At 37.0% G+C, this 23,524-nt stretch overlaps 1 protein-coding gene across 2 annotated transcripts in view; it reads right to left on the reverse strand.

Moving 5' to 3' along the window:
* UHRF2 (ubiquitin like with PHD and ring finger domains 2) overlaps positions 1-23,524 on the reverse strand; it is an 83,325-nt gene that overhangs the window by 11,681 nt on the left and 48,120 nt on the right. For both annotated transcript variants that reach the window (XM_054002708.1, XM_054002707.1), the window contains exons 5-9: positions 22,652-22,761; positions 13,703-13,889; positions 10,660-10,783; positions 10,152-10,259; positions 6,160-6,264 (exon numbers count right to left, since the gene is read on the reverse strand). In XM_054002708.1, coding sequence (XP_053858683.1) covers positions 6,160-6,264; positions 10,152-10,259; positions 10,660-10,783; positions 13,703-13,889; positions 22,652-22,761 — 634 coding nt within the window. The remainder of the gene's footprint in view (positions 1-6,159; positions 6,265-10,151; positions 10,260-10,659; positions 10,784-13,702; positions 13,890-22,651; positions 22,762-23,524) is intronic.

Genomic DNA, 23,524 nt, shown 5'->3' on the forward strand with positions numbered 1-23,524 from the left:
AGAACCTCTATGCATTCATGCTCACCTTCAGAGCATATCCCACACTTCATGGGTTACATTTGCTTCTCCTTAATTATCAAAGTGCTCTGTGCATAAACAAACAACTGGAAATCCAGAGGAAGGAAAATGGAGGATAAAAGGAACAAATATGTATCATAAATGTTACAGGTCAAGTTACAAGGATCTTTCAACATCCTCCAATGTAAGGAAGACTCACTGCTGCTATATTTTCTAGATAACCTATACTCCTTTTTTCCATATCAGATATATTAGGGAAAAAAACAAAAAAAGGATTTCAGGGAACAAAGACAGTTTCTAGAATTGGAGGAAAATATCAGAGCCCATTGATCTGGGCTTGATGAAGAGAAATTGGAGGACATTTGAATCTCTGATATAATAGCAACTATCAAACAGGAGAGGAAGAAAGCTCAGAAGAACTCATAAGTGCTTGTAGAGAATGAAAATCAAAAATGGCAAAAATAAGTGATGCACAGACCCAGTGTCTAAAGCATAGAATAAATGTGGATATGAATGTGCCTATGACAAGCAGGAGAGAAATAGGGACACTGGTACTCCAGAGACATACTGGAACACTACAGTACCTACTTTCATTGAACTTATGGTGTTTTACTTTTAAAGTGAAGTATAACAGGAATATTCACAGCTTATTATTTGGGACTATTAGAGAGCAATGACTCATCAAAACAATTTCTCAACGGTTTTGAGTTCTATCTATCGATAATACAGGATCTCCCAACCACCTACAACAACTTTTAAATGAAAGCCACTAAGAGATTGGTAAAGCTATTTTTGTCTGAAGAGGATCAGAAAGCAGAACTGAAAATAATGGTTCAACAGTTAAAGAAAACGTATGGCAAAAGGAGTTATTGATGTCTGTATGTTCTTCTTGAACAAACTGTAGCTGAAAAAAAAGCCCATCAAAACAGTCTTATCTTTTCCCTTCCCTTCTTCCTACATTCTCCCATTTTCCTTCATTCCTACATTTTCCTTCATTCCTACATTCTCTCATTTTCTTACCTTAAAATTTATAATCCTGCCACTTCTGCTTTCCACAGCTTAATTCCACTTCCTTGCATGAAAACTGCCTTTCAACAGCTAGTAAGTACTTTGTTACTCTGTCTTCTCTTAATACCTTCTGTATGTCCCTTTTTCTTATGTTGTGTCCATAAAGTTATTTCTTAACCGTCCTGTTTGTAAAGTTTGATCACATTATAGAGCAAATGAACTTCAGCCACAGTAGCGCTGACCCAGCATCTCATACTGAGGTACATGAGTGGAAGACAAGCCTGGAGCTCTAGTACTACAAGCCATTCAGCCTCAGACAGCCAGTACAACCAGTCAGTCTGTTTTATTAAATCATACTCCACTATTCAACATTGTTATATAATCAGTTGTAAGTCTAACAGAGAAATAATGTAGAATGAAGAAAGTAAGATTTTGAATTCCATTGAATCATTTGACCACATTATTTCTGTGGATTACTTTTATGCACCAGCTGACAGGGACATTAGCTACTTCAAGTTACTAGCATATCAACTAACTCAAGAGAGCTCTTAATTATCTTCTCTCTCCATTAACATCTCTGTTTTATGCTCAGACTTCAATGTTTGGGTCCAACAGATAATGCAAAAATTGTATTTATCAGTAATAGGCTATTACAAACACAATCAGATTTTCTAGATGAGTTCCAACCTTCAGTTTGAACAACAAAAAAATGTTTATTGGCTTTCTTGATATAAGAAATTCCCAAATATCATCAAATCATCAATCCCTCATCAGTATGACCTCAGTAAAATGTAATGAATAAAAGGTGAGTTTGATTATATGATAAAGTAAAATAAAAGAGCACTAAGCCTTTTTAAATGAAATTATTAAATCCAAGTCAATTATTAACTATCAAGCAATTACATTTGAAAGCATTTTCTTTCCCCAGTAGTAGGGATATCTGAAACTGAATCATGTCATCATTCATCTCCATTAAACTCTTTATCCATGAAGTGCTGACAGAATTGGTCTATCTGCCCATTGTGTGATTTATTTTTTATAATTTCATGGTTCAACGCTGCAGTAAAAGTTGCCAATTGAAAAGAAAGGGCTAAAGTACAAATTTAATTTGTAAATCAATAAGAATTCTGCGCATTAAGCTCAGAGCCTGATTACATCATCAGTGTTCTTGCTAAGTCTTCCCCACAATCACCCCCTGACAGCAAGAACCTGGCAGTTTCACAGCACATTCCACCACAAAGAAAACATTTCACCATTTTAGTGTTCACTAATCCACATGTCTGAACAGTAAGAAAGCTTCAAAGCAGGAAACAGCAGAAGGTGGCTAACTGGTGATTGAAGTAGGGCAACATTTTAAAATATTAAAGCCCTAGTTAACTACTGTATGTGAATTATTTTCTGAGGTTTTTCTTAGTCCTTTCCATGCAGTGTCCAAAAATGATGGATTACTAGGCTTTTAAACTGAACATTAATATATAAATAATTCAGGCTACCCAGTGTGGATTAATTATCTTTTGTTCCACTGAAAATCTGTTCTGACTTAGAACCAGGTTTGCCAAAGACAGAGAGCCTTTTCAGGTCAAAGACACTTTCCTGTAGAGGGACTTTACTTAGGAGATACAACAGCTTTTAGAGACAGCATTTTTAAATTATGGTTGTCTTTGGCTATCAGCTGAAGATCCAAAATGAATTTGTTTCTTGAGGAAAAAAATCCTGCAATCTGTATGACTAATTTAATTAGCCTACTATAATTCTACTTAAAGCAACATATTTAAAATCTAAAAGGTATGCATTTCATATTAGACATTCATTTTATTAAGTGGTTTGTGAATGCTACATTCCAGGCTACACCAGTGAATGGTATCAAATATCAACAAACCTAAACAATGAGTATATTGCCTGGGGTCTCTTTTGAGTCATTACAGTCATTATCTTTTGTAGTCTCAGAATCTTTTACAAGAAGATGCCACTGCTCACACCAGGTATTATTCTCCAAGAGATTCTTAATCTCAGTTCAGAGATTTCCCATATGATCCTATGCAAAACAACACTTAGAGAAGAAACAATTTTTGTTTGGATTAAACTAGAGCACACTACACAATTAATTTACCATCTTTATGACACTACCTCAACCCAGCAGAAACATGAATCTTGAGACTTTTGACAATAAACAGTAGTTTCAAATTGATACATAAAAACAATTACACAAAATAAGAGGGCAAGTGTGGCAAGCACATTTCTCTCTCTCTCAGGATTTTTTATTGAGGTGCACAGAGAGAAATGAAAGAGAAAACAATTTCTATTTCTGCTCCTTGTTTTTCTCTCGTGGAATGTGTTTGGAGAATTGTTTACCCAGAGTGAGCACTTGGTTGGATCATGGTGGATTGTTTGGGCCTGATGGCCAATCGGATCCACCTGTGTCTGGGCTCTGGAGAACAGGGTCACAAGTTGTGAGTTGGTGAGATATGATAGTTAGACAAAGTAGCATGTAGTTTTAGTATCCTCTTTTATATAGCATATTAATGTATTATAACATAATTATAATAAAGAAATCATTCAGCCTTCTGAAATGGAGTTAAACATCATCATTCTTCCCATTGGGTTCGCCGACATCTACCACAGGCAAGTTTTCAATACAAAAGTTAAACTTCTTCAGCTCCTTGATCTGATGAACAGACAAATCAGAATACGTTGACCATGAACACTGTGATTGCACAATCAGTGCTAATGTCCAGTATCTAGTGTGTAAAAATTAATCTGTTCTGAAATAATTCTTAGAGTATGAATTACTGAAAGACTTCTCAATTTCTTCAGGTAATGCTCCTACTATGGTTACTATCAAAGTAATACTATCAAAGAGATCAGCAACATTAACATATTCAAAATAAAAGCTAACTATAGGTAAGCCATGTAACTTGCCGCTAGAATTCAAAGTTACCCATTTTCAGGAGAGAGATTCATGTGTAAATATTTTTGTGCACATAATTAGAAATGAGGATAAAGCGTCATGTACAAAACAATTTCACCCAATGCTCATTTTATAAGCTATGACTGTACCTGTTCTCAATCTTGAGGGTAGATCTGACAGAACTGATAAAACTTGTTATTAATGAGCACTCCAATACATCCAGAACATCCAAACTTCAGTAAAACTGGATTAAATTCTGGGTCTCTAGGATTATAAGTTTCTACAGGCATGGCATAAACATGTCATGATCTGAAAGCTAGACTATTAACTCAGTTTCCTGCAATGTATATTTGTAATTACTTTACCCAAGTATGGCTTTGTTGATTTAAAGCAATAGGAAGCACATTAAGATGGTGCACATTATCAGTGTGCCTAAATAGTACATAAAATTTATGAAAAGTATAATACTCCTCCAAAATGAATTTATTTCTCAATGTTATAAAAAGATATGCTTACATACAAGCATCTTTGTTGCATCACTGAAATTCAATTAAGAGTCACCTCTCTTTTTTGGTACTCATACAATAAAATGAATAGATGTGAGCAGAGGTTTTTATTTGTATATTTTATTTCAAATAAATAAATCTCAAATTTCACATCTCAATTAACTAGATACTATACTTAGGATATGTATAAGTACAGGACTCAATTTTTCTGTGCATGTTCTTACAGGAGTTTAATCTCAACCTTTTTCAAAAAAACAGGAAAAATGGAAGTAATTGGAAGACAAACCTGGCACATGAAAGAAGAAAAACTAACCTCAATAATGTAACTGGGACCAAAAAAACCCTTGTATTATTAGTTTAGAAAACAGAAAAAACCTGACAATCATATAAATTTTTAGGGTATTTTCTGCAACATTTGTCTTCTACTATGCCTTTTCAAAAGTATTTATGTCTTTCAGGCTATGACAGTGCTTAGGTGTCTACAAAACCATATAGTCACAACATCACTTAGGTGAATTGAAAAGGCATGCAAAGGATCCAATTAAATTTATCAAAAATTTTGAATTAAATAATTACCAGCTCAGAAATAAGGGGACATCAGTATCACCAAAAAATATAAAAATAGGAGTCTGCAGCATCCCAGCAAAGCAGATGCAACTACTGTGAAACAGTGTTCTTAGGGTCTGAGAGCCTGGGCTGGGATAGACATTAAGGACACCATATCCAAACACCAAGTACCTCCTCATGTTACTTGTTCAAATAAAGACACACATTCCTTCAGAGGCAATATTCTGCAGCAGCAGCAGCAGCAGCTGGTAGATGCTGTTGGCAAAGAATATAGTACATTCTGATGCTATTTCATTCATATGCGCTTTTTTTCTTCAGTGCCCTTTTCCTTGTGGTTGACAGCTATGTGCGTTTTAAAAAACCAAGTTGCTTACTGCATTATCCTTCACCTGATCCATGATTCAACATTCCACCTGACGGACTGGAACTGCAGGAAGGGATGTACTTTGTGCAAACATTATTTAATTGAAGAAAACTGTAATCTCTTAAAACATAAATGTTGTTAGACAGCACCACAAGATGAAAATTGAAAGCAGTTACACTTTTGTTTAGCAGCATAACTGCTTTTATTGCTTTACTTAGATGTTAACACCAAAGTAGAATTTTTTCCCAGCACATTTAGGGATCATAGTACAAGATTCTGAGAAAGAATCTGAGGAAGCTAAGAAGTTCTGAAAGTGCTCATTAGCAGGAGCCTAGAAACTTCAGAACTCCATAGTATCAAGTAAGACATATATTTTATTCTTGTTTCATTAAAATAAATGTATCACATAATTAGAAATACTGTTTGGAATATAATTAAATTGTGACAAAAGCAGAACATAAAACATATTATTTGCACACAATTGCACTATCAGATTTTATATTACACTCAATTCAGACTCCAAGTATACTGAAATGTAACTACCCTAAACAATGTCAAATCCAGTGGTAACTGACATTTTGCTTTAACGTAGATCCGAGCATAAGCATTCTTTAAGATCTGGTAAGATTTTTCTCTCTGAAATATTATGAACTACTTAATTTTTTCCACATTCATATCTGCCTAAACATTAGTTTTAGATTAAATACCAAATACAACTCTGTATTTACAGACATTGATACATTTGATGCATTAGAACAGCAAGACCATTGCTCGTATGAATGACATACCACTTCATCTTCAAATCCCCCAGCTAGTACGAGTGAATAAGCTCCGTCATTACTGCGTCCATGGATTCCACCAACATGGGGCCTGTGAACACCTGCTTCGCTCACCTGGAAACAGAAAAAAGCCAGTTTATAGAAGTTTTTTTTAAAGACCGAGTCACCTACAACCACTTTTAACAATCAATTTTCTGCTTAAAATATTGTACAGAGGTTTCTGTGTCAACAGTTAATGCAAGACTGCTATTAAAGGTGTGAATTCCACTGTTTCTTCAGGAAGAAAAGCTAAAAGTAAGAGCACCCAGAAAACCAGCAGACAATATAGGACAGTGGTGACACTGGAAGATGTAATGAACTCTTTCCTCTTTGGGGAAAATCTCCAAGATTTTTTCCATAAGCAGTACATAAGACTGTACTCACTGCTATACTCCACTTGCACAGTCATTTAGAACAATTCAAAGGAGAAGGAGATCTACCAGTTTGGTGGCATCTTACAATTTTTAACCTAGGAAGATACCAGTGTAAAGATCATTTTGTCAGGGACTTGTAAGGTAACACACTGTAAATGTAACCAGTGGAGAGGATTATTATCAGACTGCCCAAGGAAACAGAAGAGGCCATTGCAACACCACATAGATCATAGACTAGTTCTCCAACCATGATAACTCTCTGGTAATAAATGTTCAAGTAATCTGCAGCCTGACCACCTGAAAGCTTCAGCTGTAGCATAATCTGGCAACATCATTAGGGTCTGCTGGAGCATCTCTCCCACAAAAATTTATTTAATAATGGTTTCAAACTACTGATTAGTAGAAAAGTCCTACAAACAACCTTTACAAATAAAATGAGACTATATATAAAATTATGCATTTTCTCAGTATGTTATGATAAAAATCATGTTGGTAGAATGAAGGCTTCCAGCATAAAACCAATTACATTACTTCTTTCTACCTTCATATCTTCTTCCAGACCTTGATTTTGCCTGCTTTTTTTCGTTCTGCTTCTTGCACTCCTGATCTCCTTTTCCCAACTTACAGTTCTAAGCAACTTTCATGGGAATCGATATTCTTCTGCTGTAGTCTTGAGATTTCATAACACAATACATCAAAGATCCAGCTAGTCAAAAGTGTGCTTTAATCATCAGATTAGAGCTGTGCACAGTATGAAAACCATGCAAGGACACAATAATACTTCCTTGCACAATACTTCCTGTTTGCTGTTAATAATACTGTTTTATTTTCCTGACCCTTCCATTAATGATAATTTAGTATTTGATTTATTTTTCTGATCACTATTAAAATGACATATTTTCATAATTAGCTATTAGGATATCTCTCTGCTAACTAAGAAGTATCAGTAGCTGAAAGCCAATTACAAATTACACACTTAGAACTATTCCCAGCCCCATGTTTGTTATCCACAACAACTTAGCACTCTCACTTAACTTTATCAGCTATTTGCCAATTTTTCCAGACCATTTATGAGTATGCTGAATAAAAAGGCCTCACTATTGCGTTCCTCTTTCCTATTGTATCAAACATTCTTTAATTCATTCCTCCCTCCCTTCTTTTCATTTTCAGGTTTCATCAATTAAATTTAGGTTTCTGGTAGGTGATTCACCCCAAAGATGAACACTGATAAATAATTCATGCCAAAGATGCTCTTCAGATGCTCTCTCCAGAAGTAATGTTTAGTCAATTTCCTTCTAGGGAAAAGAGAGTTTGTATCATTAAAAAACTATGCAAATCAGAAATAAAGAAGTCTTTAAATTCTCATACAGTCTCTAAATTCTTATAGATTTGCTGAGACAATCTCATTCTGTCATAAAAAACCTAATTCATATAAGAAACAAAAGTGTAATTTAACTTTCTATGTATAAAGAATTTAAATTTTTTTTAAATTAAAAGGTGTTTAATTTGTATCCAAAATAAATTAATTATGCATAAATGGTAATTGTCTTTTGATATTTAGTCCATATATATATATGCACACATATATACACATATATACACATATATACACATATATATAATATATATACTATATAGATAAGAAATATTTTTAGATGGATTTTCTGATGAAAGCAGCACTCTAATTCTGTTGGTTTTTTTCCTACCAGTACTAGAAATACTTTAAAAGCATTAGCTTTTGCCTTACCAATAGAATTCCTAACAAAAAGGTAATCAAGTAATTCCAATTACTATTGAAGCAGTGAAAATAAAAATTGATTTTGATACATTGAGTTTGCCCAAGTGATTTTAGAAAGCTCTCTTACTTATTTGACTTTACATAATCTGGCACCCAACAAAAACAATGCAAGTGATGAAAAGTTCATAAAACAAATCAGAAAGAGGCGCTTGATTTTTGGCTTGCCCCTCCTCAAGCAGTTTAAAACCCTCTGGTTTTATTCTTCTAAATATGACAGAAAACATTCAGTTGCAATCTGCAACTGCAACATTCTACATGCAAGAGACATAGAACTAACTGATTTAGAAAACAAAGAATGTGTTTTCATGACTAGAAACAACAAATGATAACCCAAAAATCATTTTGATTGTGTGGAAACCCAGGGCACCGGGAATATTTCTCTGTCTGCTCTGGGGTGTCCTGACCCCCAGGGGAGCACTGACTTTGACCCACATTCATGGAGAAAACTTCCTAAGCCTCAAAGTAAACTAGAAACCACAGAAGTGTGAAATAGATTGTAGAGATTGTAGATAGCAGTATAGTATGTCACATGGGTGAGAAATTTCAGTTATAGGATTTTTAGTATGTTATAGATGGGTTCAAGATGGAGGCTATAGGGTGTTGTCTTGAGTTCCCTTCTTCTTTCTTCTTCTTCCTCTTTCTTCTCAGGTTTAGGTGGTGTCTTGTAATTGGGTAGAAAAATCCAAATTGCAGGTCTTTAGGGGTCAGTTATTGGGTTAGAAAGGAAAATAATTTAGGTGTGACTTCTTAATTGGGTAGCTTAGTTTTTGATTAGACTTAAAAGGCCTTGTAACAAGAGATTGTTAGCCATTTTTGTGCTGTTTTTCCTGCATGCAGGGTCTGGTGCAGACAGTGTGCTGAAGTTTAGATAACAATAAACAGAAGCTGAAGACTGAAAAAGTTTGATGCATCTCTCGTTCCTGATGCAGAACTGCTCCAGAACTGCTCCAGGGAGTTGCCCAACTTGGGGCCTGCAAACTCACAAATTGGATCAGGCTGGAGCAAAAGGGAGGAAGTTTGTAGCTTGCTGGACACTACAAAACCAGAAAAAAAATCAGTACTGAAACAAAATGCAGCTGTCTCATCCTTCCTGCTTTGTTTTTTTCCTGCCTCATTGAGTATTGGCACTGGGCTTACAAAACCAAAATGTGAAATGCACTTGGAAAATTAGCCCCTAGTCTACTCCAGAGAGGACTATTTTTCTGCCAGTTTTTTACCAATCTAGTTTACCACAGAGCCTAAAGAATATTTGAAACAGAAAATGAGACAGTTTAAAAAACCACCAAAAGCTGAATATGCAGTGAATCTCAGTAGCACTACAGGCTTACAAAGGCTTAAGCTGTTCATCAGCCTAAAAGCAGATTTGGACATCCATTACATATAACTAAAAACACCTACAATCAATTCACAGTGATAACATATAATGTTTTCAAAATCTGCAGTCTACTCCGCCTTCCTGGGATAATCAGTTCATGTGAAGAAAGCTCTTCAGAAAATACTTAACTCTATTCACTAAATATCCAACTTAAAATTTTAACATGTGAAATATGTTTATCATAATTCCAACAGACTTTTTACTAAGTTATATGTAAAAATTTGTAGTAAAAAGTTTTATGGTAAAATAAAACTTCACTACTATCCGCATCACTTCCAATATTGGACTCGTTATGTATTTGCGTTACTTAGTCCTGGTGAAAATGACAATTGTCAATTGAAATTTATTTTAGTGCCCAACCCAATAATTATTATTCCTACTTCCTTCAACTACAGCTAATACTGAAACAACATACCTGAACTCTGAATTTCCAGGTTGTCCCAACTGGAACACCAGGTATAGGCCCATAATGATTTGAAGGAACAATAGTGCATTCCTTAGTGCGACCAACACAGGCCATGCCCTAAAAATACATCAGACAAAAGTAATCAGACCAATGAATTGCAATATTGAAGAATATTTGTAAATTCAATGCAGAGATCATGAAATCTGTCTATTATAATAAAAACATATTTCAAAATATGTTAGCAAGTGTTAAAAGGAATGTTAAATTAAGTAATATGTGGTTGTGGATTTGGGAGGGGAGTTGGGGGTTTTCTTTTTTTTGTTGTTGTTGTTTTTACCTCTAGCCACCTTAATAATCCTTCCACTGCTTTAACTGCCAGTAGACAGCAGGCAGGATTAAACATTGTCTTGTTGTCTGTGCAACCCAGTACTGAATTTTGTGTAGTGCATATGTAAGCAGAATTATAGATATGCATATGAACAATCAGAATAACAGCTATTTCTAAAACACACTCTACCTTTCCCCAGTCTCTCTGGCTTTCAGTACTGGCAGATGGCATCTTTGCTTTCTTTTTACTCTGTTTGAGCTTTTCTCCAGCCTTTACAACTTCATTAGAATCATTTTTGCAGGAAGGACAATACCTAAAAAAAAATTTTAGGAAATTCTCAATTAACTTCATAATAATGGCAATACATTTCTGGTAGCCAAAATAGTGTCTATTTGTTTGTTTTGACTGAATGTTTCAAGCTAGCAAGCATATACCAGTCTTAAGCAGCTGAAGGCTACAGCTTAAAAAATGAACTCAACATGAACAAATACTGTCAACTTTTTTAAAAAAGGGCTTTTCAGTATCTTTAAAGGTAGAGTGCTAGTCGCAAAACACATAACTATTTTTTCTCACATGATATATGAGTTGTCCATGTCTCCTGTATTGTCTCTTCATTTAGTCCTCCTTCATTTATATCATGTAAAGGAGAAGACAGCTGAGATTAAAGAATGCTGCTAACCAGTACTCATGGTCTGTTTCTGTGTCCTGCCCAGTCTACCCTTATTTTTTGCTGGTTGTGCAACAAATTTCACTGCAGATTACTGAATGTCAAACAGAGCCAAGGTATGACATAATGTATATAGAAACACACAAACACACACTCGCTCACTCCACAACACTGAAGCCATTTGGAACATAATGCTGGGGCTCACTCAGAGTAACACAAATCCATTCTGGTAGGAAAGCAGAGATACTAGTATACACTGACCACAGCAGAGAGAGAAAAGGAGCACAGTGGTCGTTCTGCTGTTTCCAACAACATCCTTATCCCAGTCCAGGAGTAACAATACACAGGCATGTCCTTGTTTCTAGCTCCCATAGGCTGGATTTGGTTATCATACACCATTAGAAGAGGAAGCCTGATCTACATTAATATTGATAACCTCATTCAGGAAACAAAATCTACTACTACTACTGCTGCTGGTTTGGATTTAATAAGTTTTTTATGTGGATATGAATAGAAGAATTAATGATTAAGGTCCACAGGAATAGATTTCACTATCTCAGTAAAGGTGTTGGACCATGAAAACAATGAAGCCATGTAGATTAAAAAATAATAATGTAAGATGCTGAAGTTATGATACTATGACTTTGACAGGTATTACAGCTGCTTACAGAAAAAGCATGTAAGACCAATTAAAAGAACAAATATGACATAATGCAAATTCACAAGGTGAATTAACAAGGTGAAGTCACATGGTGAATTCCATGTTTCTTGATAGGGTAACAATATTACCTTAATATCATTTAAACTTTTTGTAGGGACTATTTTGTAGGGACTATTAAATACTGTTTCACATACAGAGTGACTTAATCTCCACAAGATGAACTTATCCTTTCCCAAACAGAAGACTTAACCCCAGAATAGAGTTCGCCAGATTTTACACTCTAAAAATACAAAATGGAAATATTCCCAATTCTAAAGCAAACTGCTCCTAAATTAAGAATCAGGCAACCATGAGTCTTTGCTAGTACGCAGGAAGAAGGGAGGGCACAAACTTCTTCTTTGGTAGGAGATGCTGCTCTGCCTAGTGCAAATGCACTTCTACATAATGACAAGCATTAAGACAGTACAGGGTTGGTGACACTACGCATCTCAAAACTTAGCTCACATAAGCCAGGCCCACAACTGTACCTCTACCACCCTGTGACTTCATTCACAGATGCAGCTATCTACTTACCTATATAGACCTTAAGGCTCCTATTCTTTGTTACACAGTAAATAAAAACAAGCTAAAAAGCTTGACAGGCATTTTCCAATGAATTTTAATTATATGAATTAAACTTCTGGAAACTCATAATTTGGAGAATGGACCAAAACTATCTCTGGAGAGGAGGAAGTGTTTGTGATCAAAAGGCTTACCATGATCCAGCCATGGGCACTGACAGCCCAGAAAGCCAACCCTCATCCTGGGCTGCATCCAAAGCAGGGTGGGCAGCAGGTCAAGGGAGATGATTCCACCTCTCTGCTCTGCTCTTGTGAGACCCCACCTGCAGTGCTGCATCCAACTCTGGGACACCCAACACAAGAAAGATATGGAGTTGTTGCCAAAAGTGCAGAGGAGGGCCACCAAGGTGATCAGAGGGCTGGAGCCCCTCTGCTATGAAGACAGGCTGAGAGAGTTGGGGCTGTTCAGTCTGGAGAAAAGGTTGCAGGCACCTTCCAGCTAGTTTAGATTTTAGTAAGAAATTCTTTCATGTAAGGATAATTGCCCCAGAAAACAGGCAGGCACTAACTAAAAAAAACCATTTTGGAATCCAGTAAGGTGTAAGAGATTGAGTTATTAATTTACAGAGAATGTTAAAACTTCCAAAAGATTTACACAGATTTTTACAAAAAATACAATCACAAGGTTCAAAGAGTTTCCATGTAATGTATTCATAGACATCTTAGACATGTACTGAAGTCTATGGAAAACTTTATAAGAATAAAGTTCTATTTATTACTCATTTATAAAGGATTAGCATCTCAAATAAATTATAGGAAGGTGATAAATATGAACAGTGTAAATTGTAGACAGCTAATAAAAACATAAGAGTAATTACATATAAAATGAAGAGTAGCAATGTGGTGGTCCTTCCATAGCATGAAAAATTAATGTCATAGAGGCAATGAAGAGCACAGGGGCAGCAGCAGGAACAGAGAATAAAGGGGTAGAGAAGCGTGAGCATAAGAGAATTGCTCAAGCAGTGAAGCTTTTAAAAAATGAAAAGGCCGAGGAACAGCAACTGTCAATAAATACAATCAGGTAATCATAATGACCTTAATGAATAAAATGAACATCCCAATTTTGAAATTCCATAATGGCCTTAAAGCTTACTACTAATCCATTGTGAATGATTTAAAAGAATTATCTTGACAGAAAACATAAGCCTTATATTAAGTAGATGGATGAAAACACCCCAGAATTTAAAAACATCTTCAGAATTTTCTCTCATGAGGTGCAAATATCAAAAAGGTACCATGTATAGAATGTCAATATAGGTAAGTAAATCATCCTTGTATATTTACCAGTCTTCATCTTCTGGTATCTTGCTTAAAGGAGGGTTCAGGCAGTATATATGATAAGCCATATTACATTCATCACACAGGAGTTGCATGTGAGCATCCTGTTTTCCACCACACAGGTAACACGAACAAAACCGGCACTCCTTATCTGGATCAGCCCTACAGTGTTTGCATTCAGGGCCGCTTTTTCCTGTCAAAAACAAAGAAATGTCAAATGCCATGTATCTCAGCAAAGTGAATTACTATATCTAAAGGAATAATTATTTCTGAGCATGAACACTGCTCTCTTGAAAATGTGGTTTTTTTTACAATGAGGTATTTATCTAGGCTTAATAAGATTTCTTCTGCTGTATAAACAAGCCAGAAAAAACATGACTAATGATCAGCTTCTCCTTATTTTCTCCTGCTCCCAAGATGTAGGTGCACATTCTCTATAAAGATGAAGCTTTACTGTCTTTTGAAGCTATATAGCTTATCAGTTCCTTCTAAGTTAGCTTGGATAACATAAGCAATAAAAATAAATATTTCTTTCAGGAGTTTATTCTTGAATAGAAATATGAGATGGATCCTTGATGTATCCAGGAGTTCTGGATACTTTAACATTTTTCCTAAATATACCAAGAAGGAAATTAATGACTCAGAATTTGCAGAAATCCAAACACCTTTCTATTGAAGAAGAGCATGCCCTCCCAACTGAATAGATTTTGCAGAGAAATTGATCCATGTAGTTGTAAGTTATCAGTGTAAATCGCTGTGGAGAGAGACTCCAGACTGAAAGTTATATAAGAAAGGGGGATTGGAATGCAAAGCATTGTGCTGTACCTGCAGTCTTTCTGGAGGACCTTGAACAGTATTTTTATCTTCAAAGACAGAACCAACAACACTTAAGAGTGGGAAGAGGATGGAGTTTTGATTAACAAAGAAGAGTCAGGGGCTGCTGATGAATTAAAAACTAACAGGGGAACACCTGTGAAATGTCTCAAAAGAACTAGAGCTTTTTCATCTAAAATGCTTACACAGTTGACAGATTAGCTGAAGTGCCTGTACACTAGCATATGTAGCATGGGTGACAATCAGAAGAATTGGAAGTGACTGTGCAAATGGAAAACTGTGATCTAATCACAAACGCTGAAACTTGGTGGGACAAATCACATGGCTGGAGCATTCCAATTGACAGCTACAAACTGTTCAGAAGGGACAGGCAAGGAAAGGGGGGGGGGGCAGTCAATTTGCCCACTCCATGGACTTGATTGCACAAACCCATCTTTGAAAAACAGTGATGAACAGGTCAAGAGCTTGTGGTTAAAAATCAGAAGCCAAGCCAATAAACAGAATCTCATGGTTTGTGTTTATTACCCACCACCCAGTTGAGGGGACCCTGTTGACAAAACCTTCTTACTTCACCTGCAGGAAGCATCACTCTGGTAGGCTCTGATCCAGCTGCTGGGACCTGTCAGGACAGTCCCTGACATCTGCTGGAAAAGCAGCTTGGCAAGATGTAAGAAGTCCAGGAGACTCCTGGACAGCATCAAGGATAATTTCTTACCCCAGGTGACAGAGAAGTGCACCTGCTACTGCACCTGTGGCTTACCAACACAGATTAACTAACTGGAGAGGTCAGGATCAGTGGCAGCCTGGGCTGAAGTGGTCATGCCCTGGTGGAATTCATGATCTCAGGGATTATGGGCCAAAGAAAGGTTAAAGTCACTACTCTGAATTTTAGAAGCCTGAACTTTTAGTTATTTTAGGAATTAGTGGATGGGACCCTCTGGAAAACTACACTCAGGGAAAAAGGAGCAGAATAGAGCAGTCAGATCTTTAAGGACATCTTTCTTAGAGCCCGAGATCTCTCCATTTCCACCAGTGAGCATTCAGGCAGGGAAGGCAGGAGACCAGCATGGCTCAGTAAAGACCTCCTGGACAAAGTGAAATACAAGAAGGAAAAGCACTGGACATGGAATCAGGGACAGGTATCTTGAGAGGAAAAGAGAAGTGCTGTCTGGTTAATTAAGAAATTAAGGCACAATTAAGAAATTAGAAAAGCTAAGGTATAGCTGGAGCTGAATTTGGCAAGGGATACAAAGAATAGTAAAAATGGCTTCTATAGGCACGTTGGTCAGAAATGGAAGATTAAAGAAAATGTACACACACAACCCCCTCCTCCCCTCTGTCCCCCAAAATGGGACAGAACTAATCACAATCCACATGGAGAAGGTTGAGGTATGCAGCAATTTTGTTTCCCTCAGTGTTCATTAGTAATCACTCTTCCCACATCTCTCAAGTCCCTGAAACTCAAGATGGGAACTGGGGAATTGAAGTCACTCCTGGTGTAAGAGCAGATCAGGTTCAAGATCATCTGAGAACGTGAACATAGACAAGAGCATGGGACCCAAGGAGATGCATCCCAGGGTCCTGAGAGAACTGTAGCTGTTAACTACAACCATTCTTCATCATATATAAAAAATCATGGCAGTCACATCATGTCTGAAAATCCACAACAGTCAGGGTAAGATCTCAGTGACTGGAGAAAAAGCTATTTCAACCTTTTAAAAAAAAGAGTAAAAAGCAAGAACCCAGGAATTACTAGTCAGCCTCATCTCAGTGCCCAGTAAAATCACAGAGCAGAGACTCCTGGAAGACATGTCAAGCCCTGGAAGACAGAGGACTGGTTAAAGACAGCCAAAATGGCTTTACCAAGGGTATATAGTGCCTGATTGGCACAGTGGCCCTCCACCAAGGACAGAATGCATAAATTGTCAAAGGAGAATTATAGGTGTCATTTACCTGTCTGTAAGGCCTTTGATTTGGACTCTTATTCTTAACAAAAAATCATAGATTTATAGAGTATCATGAGGGGGTAGGGATCCACGAGAATCACTCACATCAAATTCTTGGGCCTGCAGAGGACATCCCAAAAATCCCTCTGTGTATGAGAACATTGTCCAGAAGCTCCTTGAATCCCTGCCAGGCTTAGTGCTGTGACTATTTCCCTGGGGAGCCTGTTCAAGCATCCAAGTACCCTCTGGATGAAGAACCTTTTCATGATATCTAACTTAAACCTCCCCTGACACAGCTTTAGGCCATTCCCTCAGCTCCTGTCACTGGTCACCACAGAGTACACATTGGTCTGCCCCTCCTCTTCCCCTCATGAGGAAGTTGTAGACTGTGATGACTGCTCTCAGTCTCATCTTCTTCAGGCTAAACTATCAGCCAACCTCAGCTGTTGTCTTTATAAGGCTTCCCTTCAAGGCCCTTCACCATCTTTGTGGCCCTCCTTTGTGACACTCTAGCCTTATAGCTGTCTTACATTCTTGCTGCTAAACTGAAGAGAGATGCATTTGATGAATGAAAAGTTAAATGGATAAGGACTTAAGAGTGAATGGTCCATATCCAATGGTTCAATGTAAAAGCAAAAACCATTAGGGAGTGCTGTTTTTCAAGGGTCATACTGGGAACACTATTATTTTCTATTTACATCAATGACATACCCAGTGGTGCATCCTTAACAAGGTTGTAGATGACACCAAACTGAGCAGTGCAGTTCATCACAGAGTCACAGAATCGTTAAAGTTTGAAAATACCTTTAAGATCATCAAGTCTAACTACCAACCTAGCACCACCATTATTCAGCATTAAACCATGTCCTCAAGTGCCATATCCACTCACCTTTAGAACACTACCAGGGATGGTGATGTCACCACTTTATTAGGGAACTTGTCTAATGCTTAACAACCCCTTCCATTAAGAAATTTTTCCTAATATCTAATCAATACTCTCAGGCACATGGTATGACTCACTTCAGCACCTCAATGTCCTTCTTGGAGTGAGGGGTGCAGAACTGAACAAAGGATTCAGGTGTGGCTTCCCCAATGCCGAGTACAGGGGGACAATCCCTGCCCTGCTCCTGCTGGCCACACTATTGCTGGTACAGGCCAGGATGCCATTGGCCTTCTTGGTCACCTGGGCACTGCTGGCTCATGTTCAGCTGCTGTCACCAGCACCCCCAGGGCCTTTTCCTGTGGGCAGCTCTGCAGCCACTCTGCCCCAGCCTGTGGCACTGCCTGGGGTTGTTGTGACCCAAGGCAGGACCCAGCACTGAGCCTTGTTGAACCTCACACCACTGGCCTTGGCCCATGATCCAGCCTGTCCAGATCCCTCTGCAGAGACTTCCTGCCCTCCAGCAGATCTGCACTCCCACCCAGCTTGGTGTCCTCTGCAATCTGACTGAGGGTTCACTCAATACTCTCATCCATGTCACTGATGAAGATATGAAACAAAACTGGCTCTAGCACTGAGCCCTGGGAACACCACTGGTCACTGGCCACCAGCTGGATGTAACTCCATGCACCACCAGTCTCTGGGCCCAGCCACACAGCCAGGTTTTTACCCTGTGAACAGGGTGCCTGTATGAGCCATGAGCAGAGTTTTTCCAGAAGAATGCTGTGGGAAACAGTACCAAAGGCTTTACTAACATTGCCCAACCACTGGGTGGGTCACTGTCTGTAAGGAGATCAGGTTGGTCAAGCTGAACCTGCATTTCACAAACCCCTGCCGGCTGGGCCTAATCCCCTGGCTGTCCTGCACACAATGTGTGAGGAGACTCTGGATGATCTGCTCCATGACCTTCCCCAGCACTGAGGTCAGGCTGACAGGCCTGTAGTTCCCTGAATATTCCTTCCAACCACTGTTCGGACAGGTCCAGAAGAGGGCCATGGAAATGATCAGAGGGCTGGAACACCTCTCCTGTGAAGAAAGGCTGAGAGAGATGGAGTTGTTCAGCCTGGGCAAGAGAAGGCTTTAGGGATACCTTTGTGTGGCCTTTCAATACTTAAAGGGGGTTTATCAGAAAGACAGGGAAAGATTTTTTACCAAGATCAGTAATGACAGGGAGCAACAATAATGAAAACTAGGAGCAATTTTAAATTGAAAAAAAATGTGATTTAGACTGGATACAATGAAGACTTTTTTTTTTATTGTGAGGGTGATGAGACACTGGTAGAGGTTACCCTGAGAAGGTGTGGATGCCCCATCCCTGGAGCCTTTCATAGTCAGGTTGAATGGGGCTTTGAGCAACCTGATTTAGTGAAAAACACCCCTGCCCATGGCAGGAGGGTTGGACTAAAATATCTTTGAAAGGTCCTTCCAACTAAAACCATTCCATGATAAGAAGTGCTAAAATAATGCTGTTTGAATAATTGGTTTCAAGATAAAAAACTATAAATTGAAACATATAAAGGAATCACTGAGGAGGGAAGATTACCAGCTGCAGATAGAAGGTTTAGTGAGATGTACTGACTGGAAACCCTGAGAAATAAACATGTAAAGCTACCAGCAGTGACTATTTTGCAAAGTCTTTAAGGCAAAAGTACATTTAAATATATACTTCTAAAAAATCCTCCAAAATCTCTGAGAATATTGCTTCTAGTGAAGTGTAGCCTAGAAGACTTATCATGCTTTCCAAATGGAGGTAATCTATTAGTTTCAGACTTTTCTCCAAAGGTTCATTTGAAGAGAAAGGAAAAATTTTACATGTGCTGATGAACAAATCTGAGGGCTTTCCAGCATAGCTACATTAAACTCACAATCTGTGCAGGGTGTCAACACCAATTCAAGTCAGACTAAGAAATCCCAGAAAACTGTTACTCTTTTGAAAAATTTTAAAAATGATGACTGAGCATTCCCCATGGAAACTCTACAGTCTACCTCATCTTGCTAATAATAGACAACATGAAATGGCATATTTCTCTGTAGCTCTGAGCACCACACATTGTTTAGGCCTATGCAATTAACTGGTTTCAGTTACAAAATCAGTTTCTTAGGTAAAAGGTTAGTAATTTTATTTTTAAATAGGAAAAGAGCAAAAATTACCTACATATTTTAGTTCAGTTAAACAATAGGTGAAGTTCTCTACTTTCTTCAATATACAAACTACAAACTGTCATTTTCATGATACGACTTCCATTTTCACATTTCTGTTTTAACCATGTTGTAAGTCATACTCGCTAACTATAGCTGCACTATTGGTCACATGAAGACAGGTCTGTTCACCTCAACCAACAATGCAGAGTTTAGTTGCATAAATGATTTAATATGAACTTTTATTTTGAAGAAGGAATTAGCACAAGTTTGGATTCTGGAAGTAATATATGTTGATACCTAGGTGTTATTTGCATGTTGCATATAAGTATTTGTAACACATTTACAAATATGTTGCTTTTTAGATTTTTAAATTTCTAATATAATTATCTAATAGGCTTAGCCTTACTCCGTTCCTTAGTTGTAGAATTTTACTTCCATTAATTAATTAGAAAATGACTACTTTATTTTTAACTGTAACTGCTAAATGTGTATTAACATCACTTTATACATACAAAACCTAATTATTATGTGACCACACTCAAAAAATAAGAGTTTTTCTGCAGAGACATCCTACTCTGTTTATCTGATAAAGATTATTTCCATAGTAGGCATTCTATCTTTTGACATGGGGTGGAAAGTAGCTTAATATGGACAATAATATAATCAATGCAATTGCTGATTGTGCTTACAACAATCTCATAGAATATTTAAAGCCAAATAATAGGTGTATATACATTTAAATTTTTAATACACAGTACAGATGGGGTTGTAAGTACAGTCCAGAAGGAAAGGCTACACTGGTAGCCTACATTGATTATAGCATACAGCTAACTGATATGCACTGTGCATACTTGAACAAAGGCAAAACAGCTGACCTAGCTGGAAAACCAGAATCACATGAACAGGATTGTGTAGTGAGTGTTGGCTTCAGGAGAAAGAGCAGTTCAAGAAATAAGGCTGAATTCCCACATCAATTTATTTTTCACAATTACACTTTAGAAGATTATATTTATGAATTATATTTATTTATGAAGGTTATAAACAATATGCTGAAATTAATAAGATTGTGACCAGGAACAAAATGAAATAAAACATACACAGAGGTGCAAATCTCTACACAAATGTCAATATTTGGGTAGTTTATGCAAAGAGGTTACAAATAAAGAAACAACTATCAACACTGGAGTGAAGGAGCTGTAATAGACAATGAAGGTCTTGACTCTGAAACAATTAGAGTAGCAATCAGTGTACAAAGTATAGACTGGTGAGGTCACCCCTCAAATCCTGTGTTCAGCTTTGGATCCCTCATTCCAAGAAGGACATTGAGGGGCTGGAGTGTGTCCAGAGTTGGCCAGTGAAGCTCGTGAAGGCTCTGGAGCACACATCTGTGAGGAGCAGCTCAGGGAGCTGGGGCTGTTTACCCTGGCTGGTAAACAGGTGACCTGAGACCTTATTGCTCTCTGCAACTACTTGAGTTTGTAGCCAGGTGAGGATCAGTGAGAAGGACAAGAGAAAATGGCCTGAAGCTGGACTAGAGGAGGTTTAGATTGGTTATTAGGAAAACTGAGGTGAGGATCAGTGAGAAGGACAAGAGAAAATGGCCTGAAGCTGGACTAGGGGAGGTTTAGATTGGTTATTAGGAAAACTGCTTCACAGAAAGAATGATCAAGCACTGGAAGATGTTGCCCAGAGAAGTGATGGAATTACCACCCCCAGAAGTGTTCAAAAAACATGCAGATGTGGCACTTAGGGATGTGATTTAGTGGTGGACTTGATGGCCTTAAGGGTCTCTTGCCATCTAAATGATTCTATGATAAGTAAATACTCATGTGAACTCAAATAGCACCATGGTAGACAATTTTGTATAGTCAGCAATACAGTAACCACTCATTTCGTCAACATGTAATTTTAAATATTAATTCATTACACAGTAGCTGCAGGGAAGGACTAAATGAACTGTAACAGTTTTTTATGCCATTTAAAATGTTGCATACTTGCAAAATAAATAGTATGTAAACACAAACCAGCATTTGTAGATTTTCAATTTTCTCACGTTGCAATCTTTTTAAATCAAAACATGCTTTAAAATATTGCATAGATCTTTTAAAGTGACCAAGAAAAACTAAAACAGAGTGGATAATTTTATTTTTTTTGTAATCTAAGGGAAGTAATTCTCAAATAATGAAAATTAATTATGAGTTGAGAAATTGACATTTTTACTTTTAAGAATACCACAGGGAATAGTATTTGCTCCCCTGAAAAACAGTGATTTTTTTTTTTTAGACAACAAATAAACATTAATCAGACTCATTGTTGTGCATGGAGAGACACCTACAAAGGTTCTGAAAAATTGCATGGAGTCAGGTATGTAATGTGGAATTTTATCTAATACCTACTTGTAGACCTGCAGTTCAATCTTCAGTGTTGCTATCACAAACACTTAGAACTCCTAACTTTAATATGTTTTCAAACATAGGATAAAATATCACACTACTTTTTAGATAAACTGCCACTAACTCCTTAATGTAGTTGTGGGGAGGTTAAGGAGGTCTAGCATAGTAACTTTTCTAGAAGGTCATGTAGGGTCAACTAATCCAAACATTAATTATCCTTTTTTTTTAATGGTACAAGCAGCTTTAGTGCAAAGTCCTTTATCTTTTTTTCCCCCTGACAGAATGACAGAGTTAAAGTGTATTACTACCAACTAATTTTTTTTTTGGCATTTAATAATTTATTAAAAGCTTAAATTACATGTCAATTGCAACAGCAGTTTTGGTGGCCTGAACACCTCTCTAGAAACTTAAATGAGACTGCAAATTCATTCTGCACTGTTCATTTAGAGCATTATCAGCTGTTTCCCTTTTTTACCATTTATGACTGATAGCACTAAGCTGTTACTAGTTTCTAAATATGTAAAGTAATATAGCCATCTTACAGTAACTATACTTTTCAGAACAGAAATCTAAAAATTTTTAAATGCAATTACTTTCTTGAACACAAACCAATTATTACTACTACCTCTGCATGCTGATATTTTCTAAAGAAACATCACTCAATTTGTACTTATATTCAAATAATTTAAAAAGTGCATACTTTTGAAATCTCCATCCCCAAATGTCAATGGATAGGCTCCTGGCTTTTCAATCTTGTACATTTCCTCTATAAAAAGGATTTTACAATCATTTATTGTGTCTTCTGGACCTCTGAAAAACAAAAAGAATAAAAAGTACTTTCAACTTAGTTCCTCAGACCTAGATTCTGTACTTTCTGAATCCTAAGCAATAAGCTAAAGATAAGTAGCCTTTTTTTAATCACTGATATGATACTTTATTTCAATTCACACACAAAAATCATCAAAAGCCTAGCATGGTAACTTCTAAGAAAAACATAAAACACATATTTAGGGCTCGCTTAAAGAAAAGACTACTCCATTATCCTCTGATTGTCTGGCACTTCAGTATGTCTTTATTGACAGTTATCCAATATGGCTTAATTCCCTTCTAAAACCTCAAAATGTTTTTATTGGCTGAACACAGCAGACCAGGCAAACCCTATCTTCTGGAATACAGGATCTCAAACATTATTATAAAAGTATAGTACCACAAACAAACCAGAAATGTGACCTGTAAGACAGAAAAATAGTTGGAAACTATAGAGCAAGAAAAGCAGCAGAAAATTTCAAAAACTCTTCAATGACTTTTAACTGTTTCTCAGCTCTGGAAAGCCACATACAGTACTGTACTGAATTATAAATAGTCCTGCTATGTCAGGTTTCCGTGCAAATTGTCAGTGATTTGTAGTAACAAACAACGATAATGCCAAAAGACTTCTAGAAAAGAATTAGAAAATATTAAATGTAGAGATTTTCACCTACTCTTATTAAAATATATTTGTATCTACACAGATTGTAATTCAAATGGAAATGTATCTAGGAAGAATTGGCCATAATAACACCAAGAGTTGTTG

The sequence above is a fragment of the Vidua macroura genome, chromosome Z (assembly GCF_024509145.1).
Source record: "Vidua macroura isolate BioBank_ID:100142 chromosome Z, ASM2450914v1, whole genome shotgun sequence".
In the NCBI taxonomy this organism is placed as follows: Eukaryota; Metazoa; Chordata; class Aves; order Passeriformes; family Viduidae; genus Vidua; species Vidua macroura.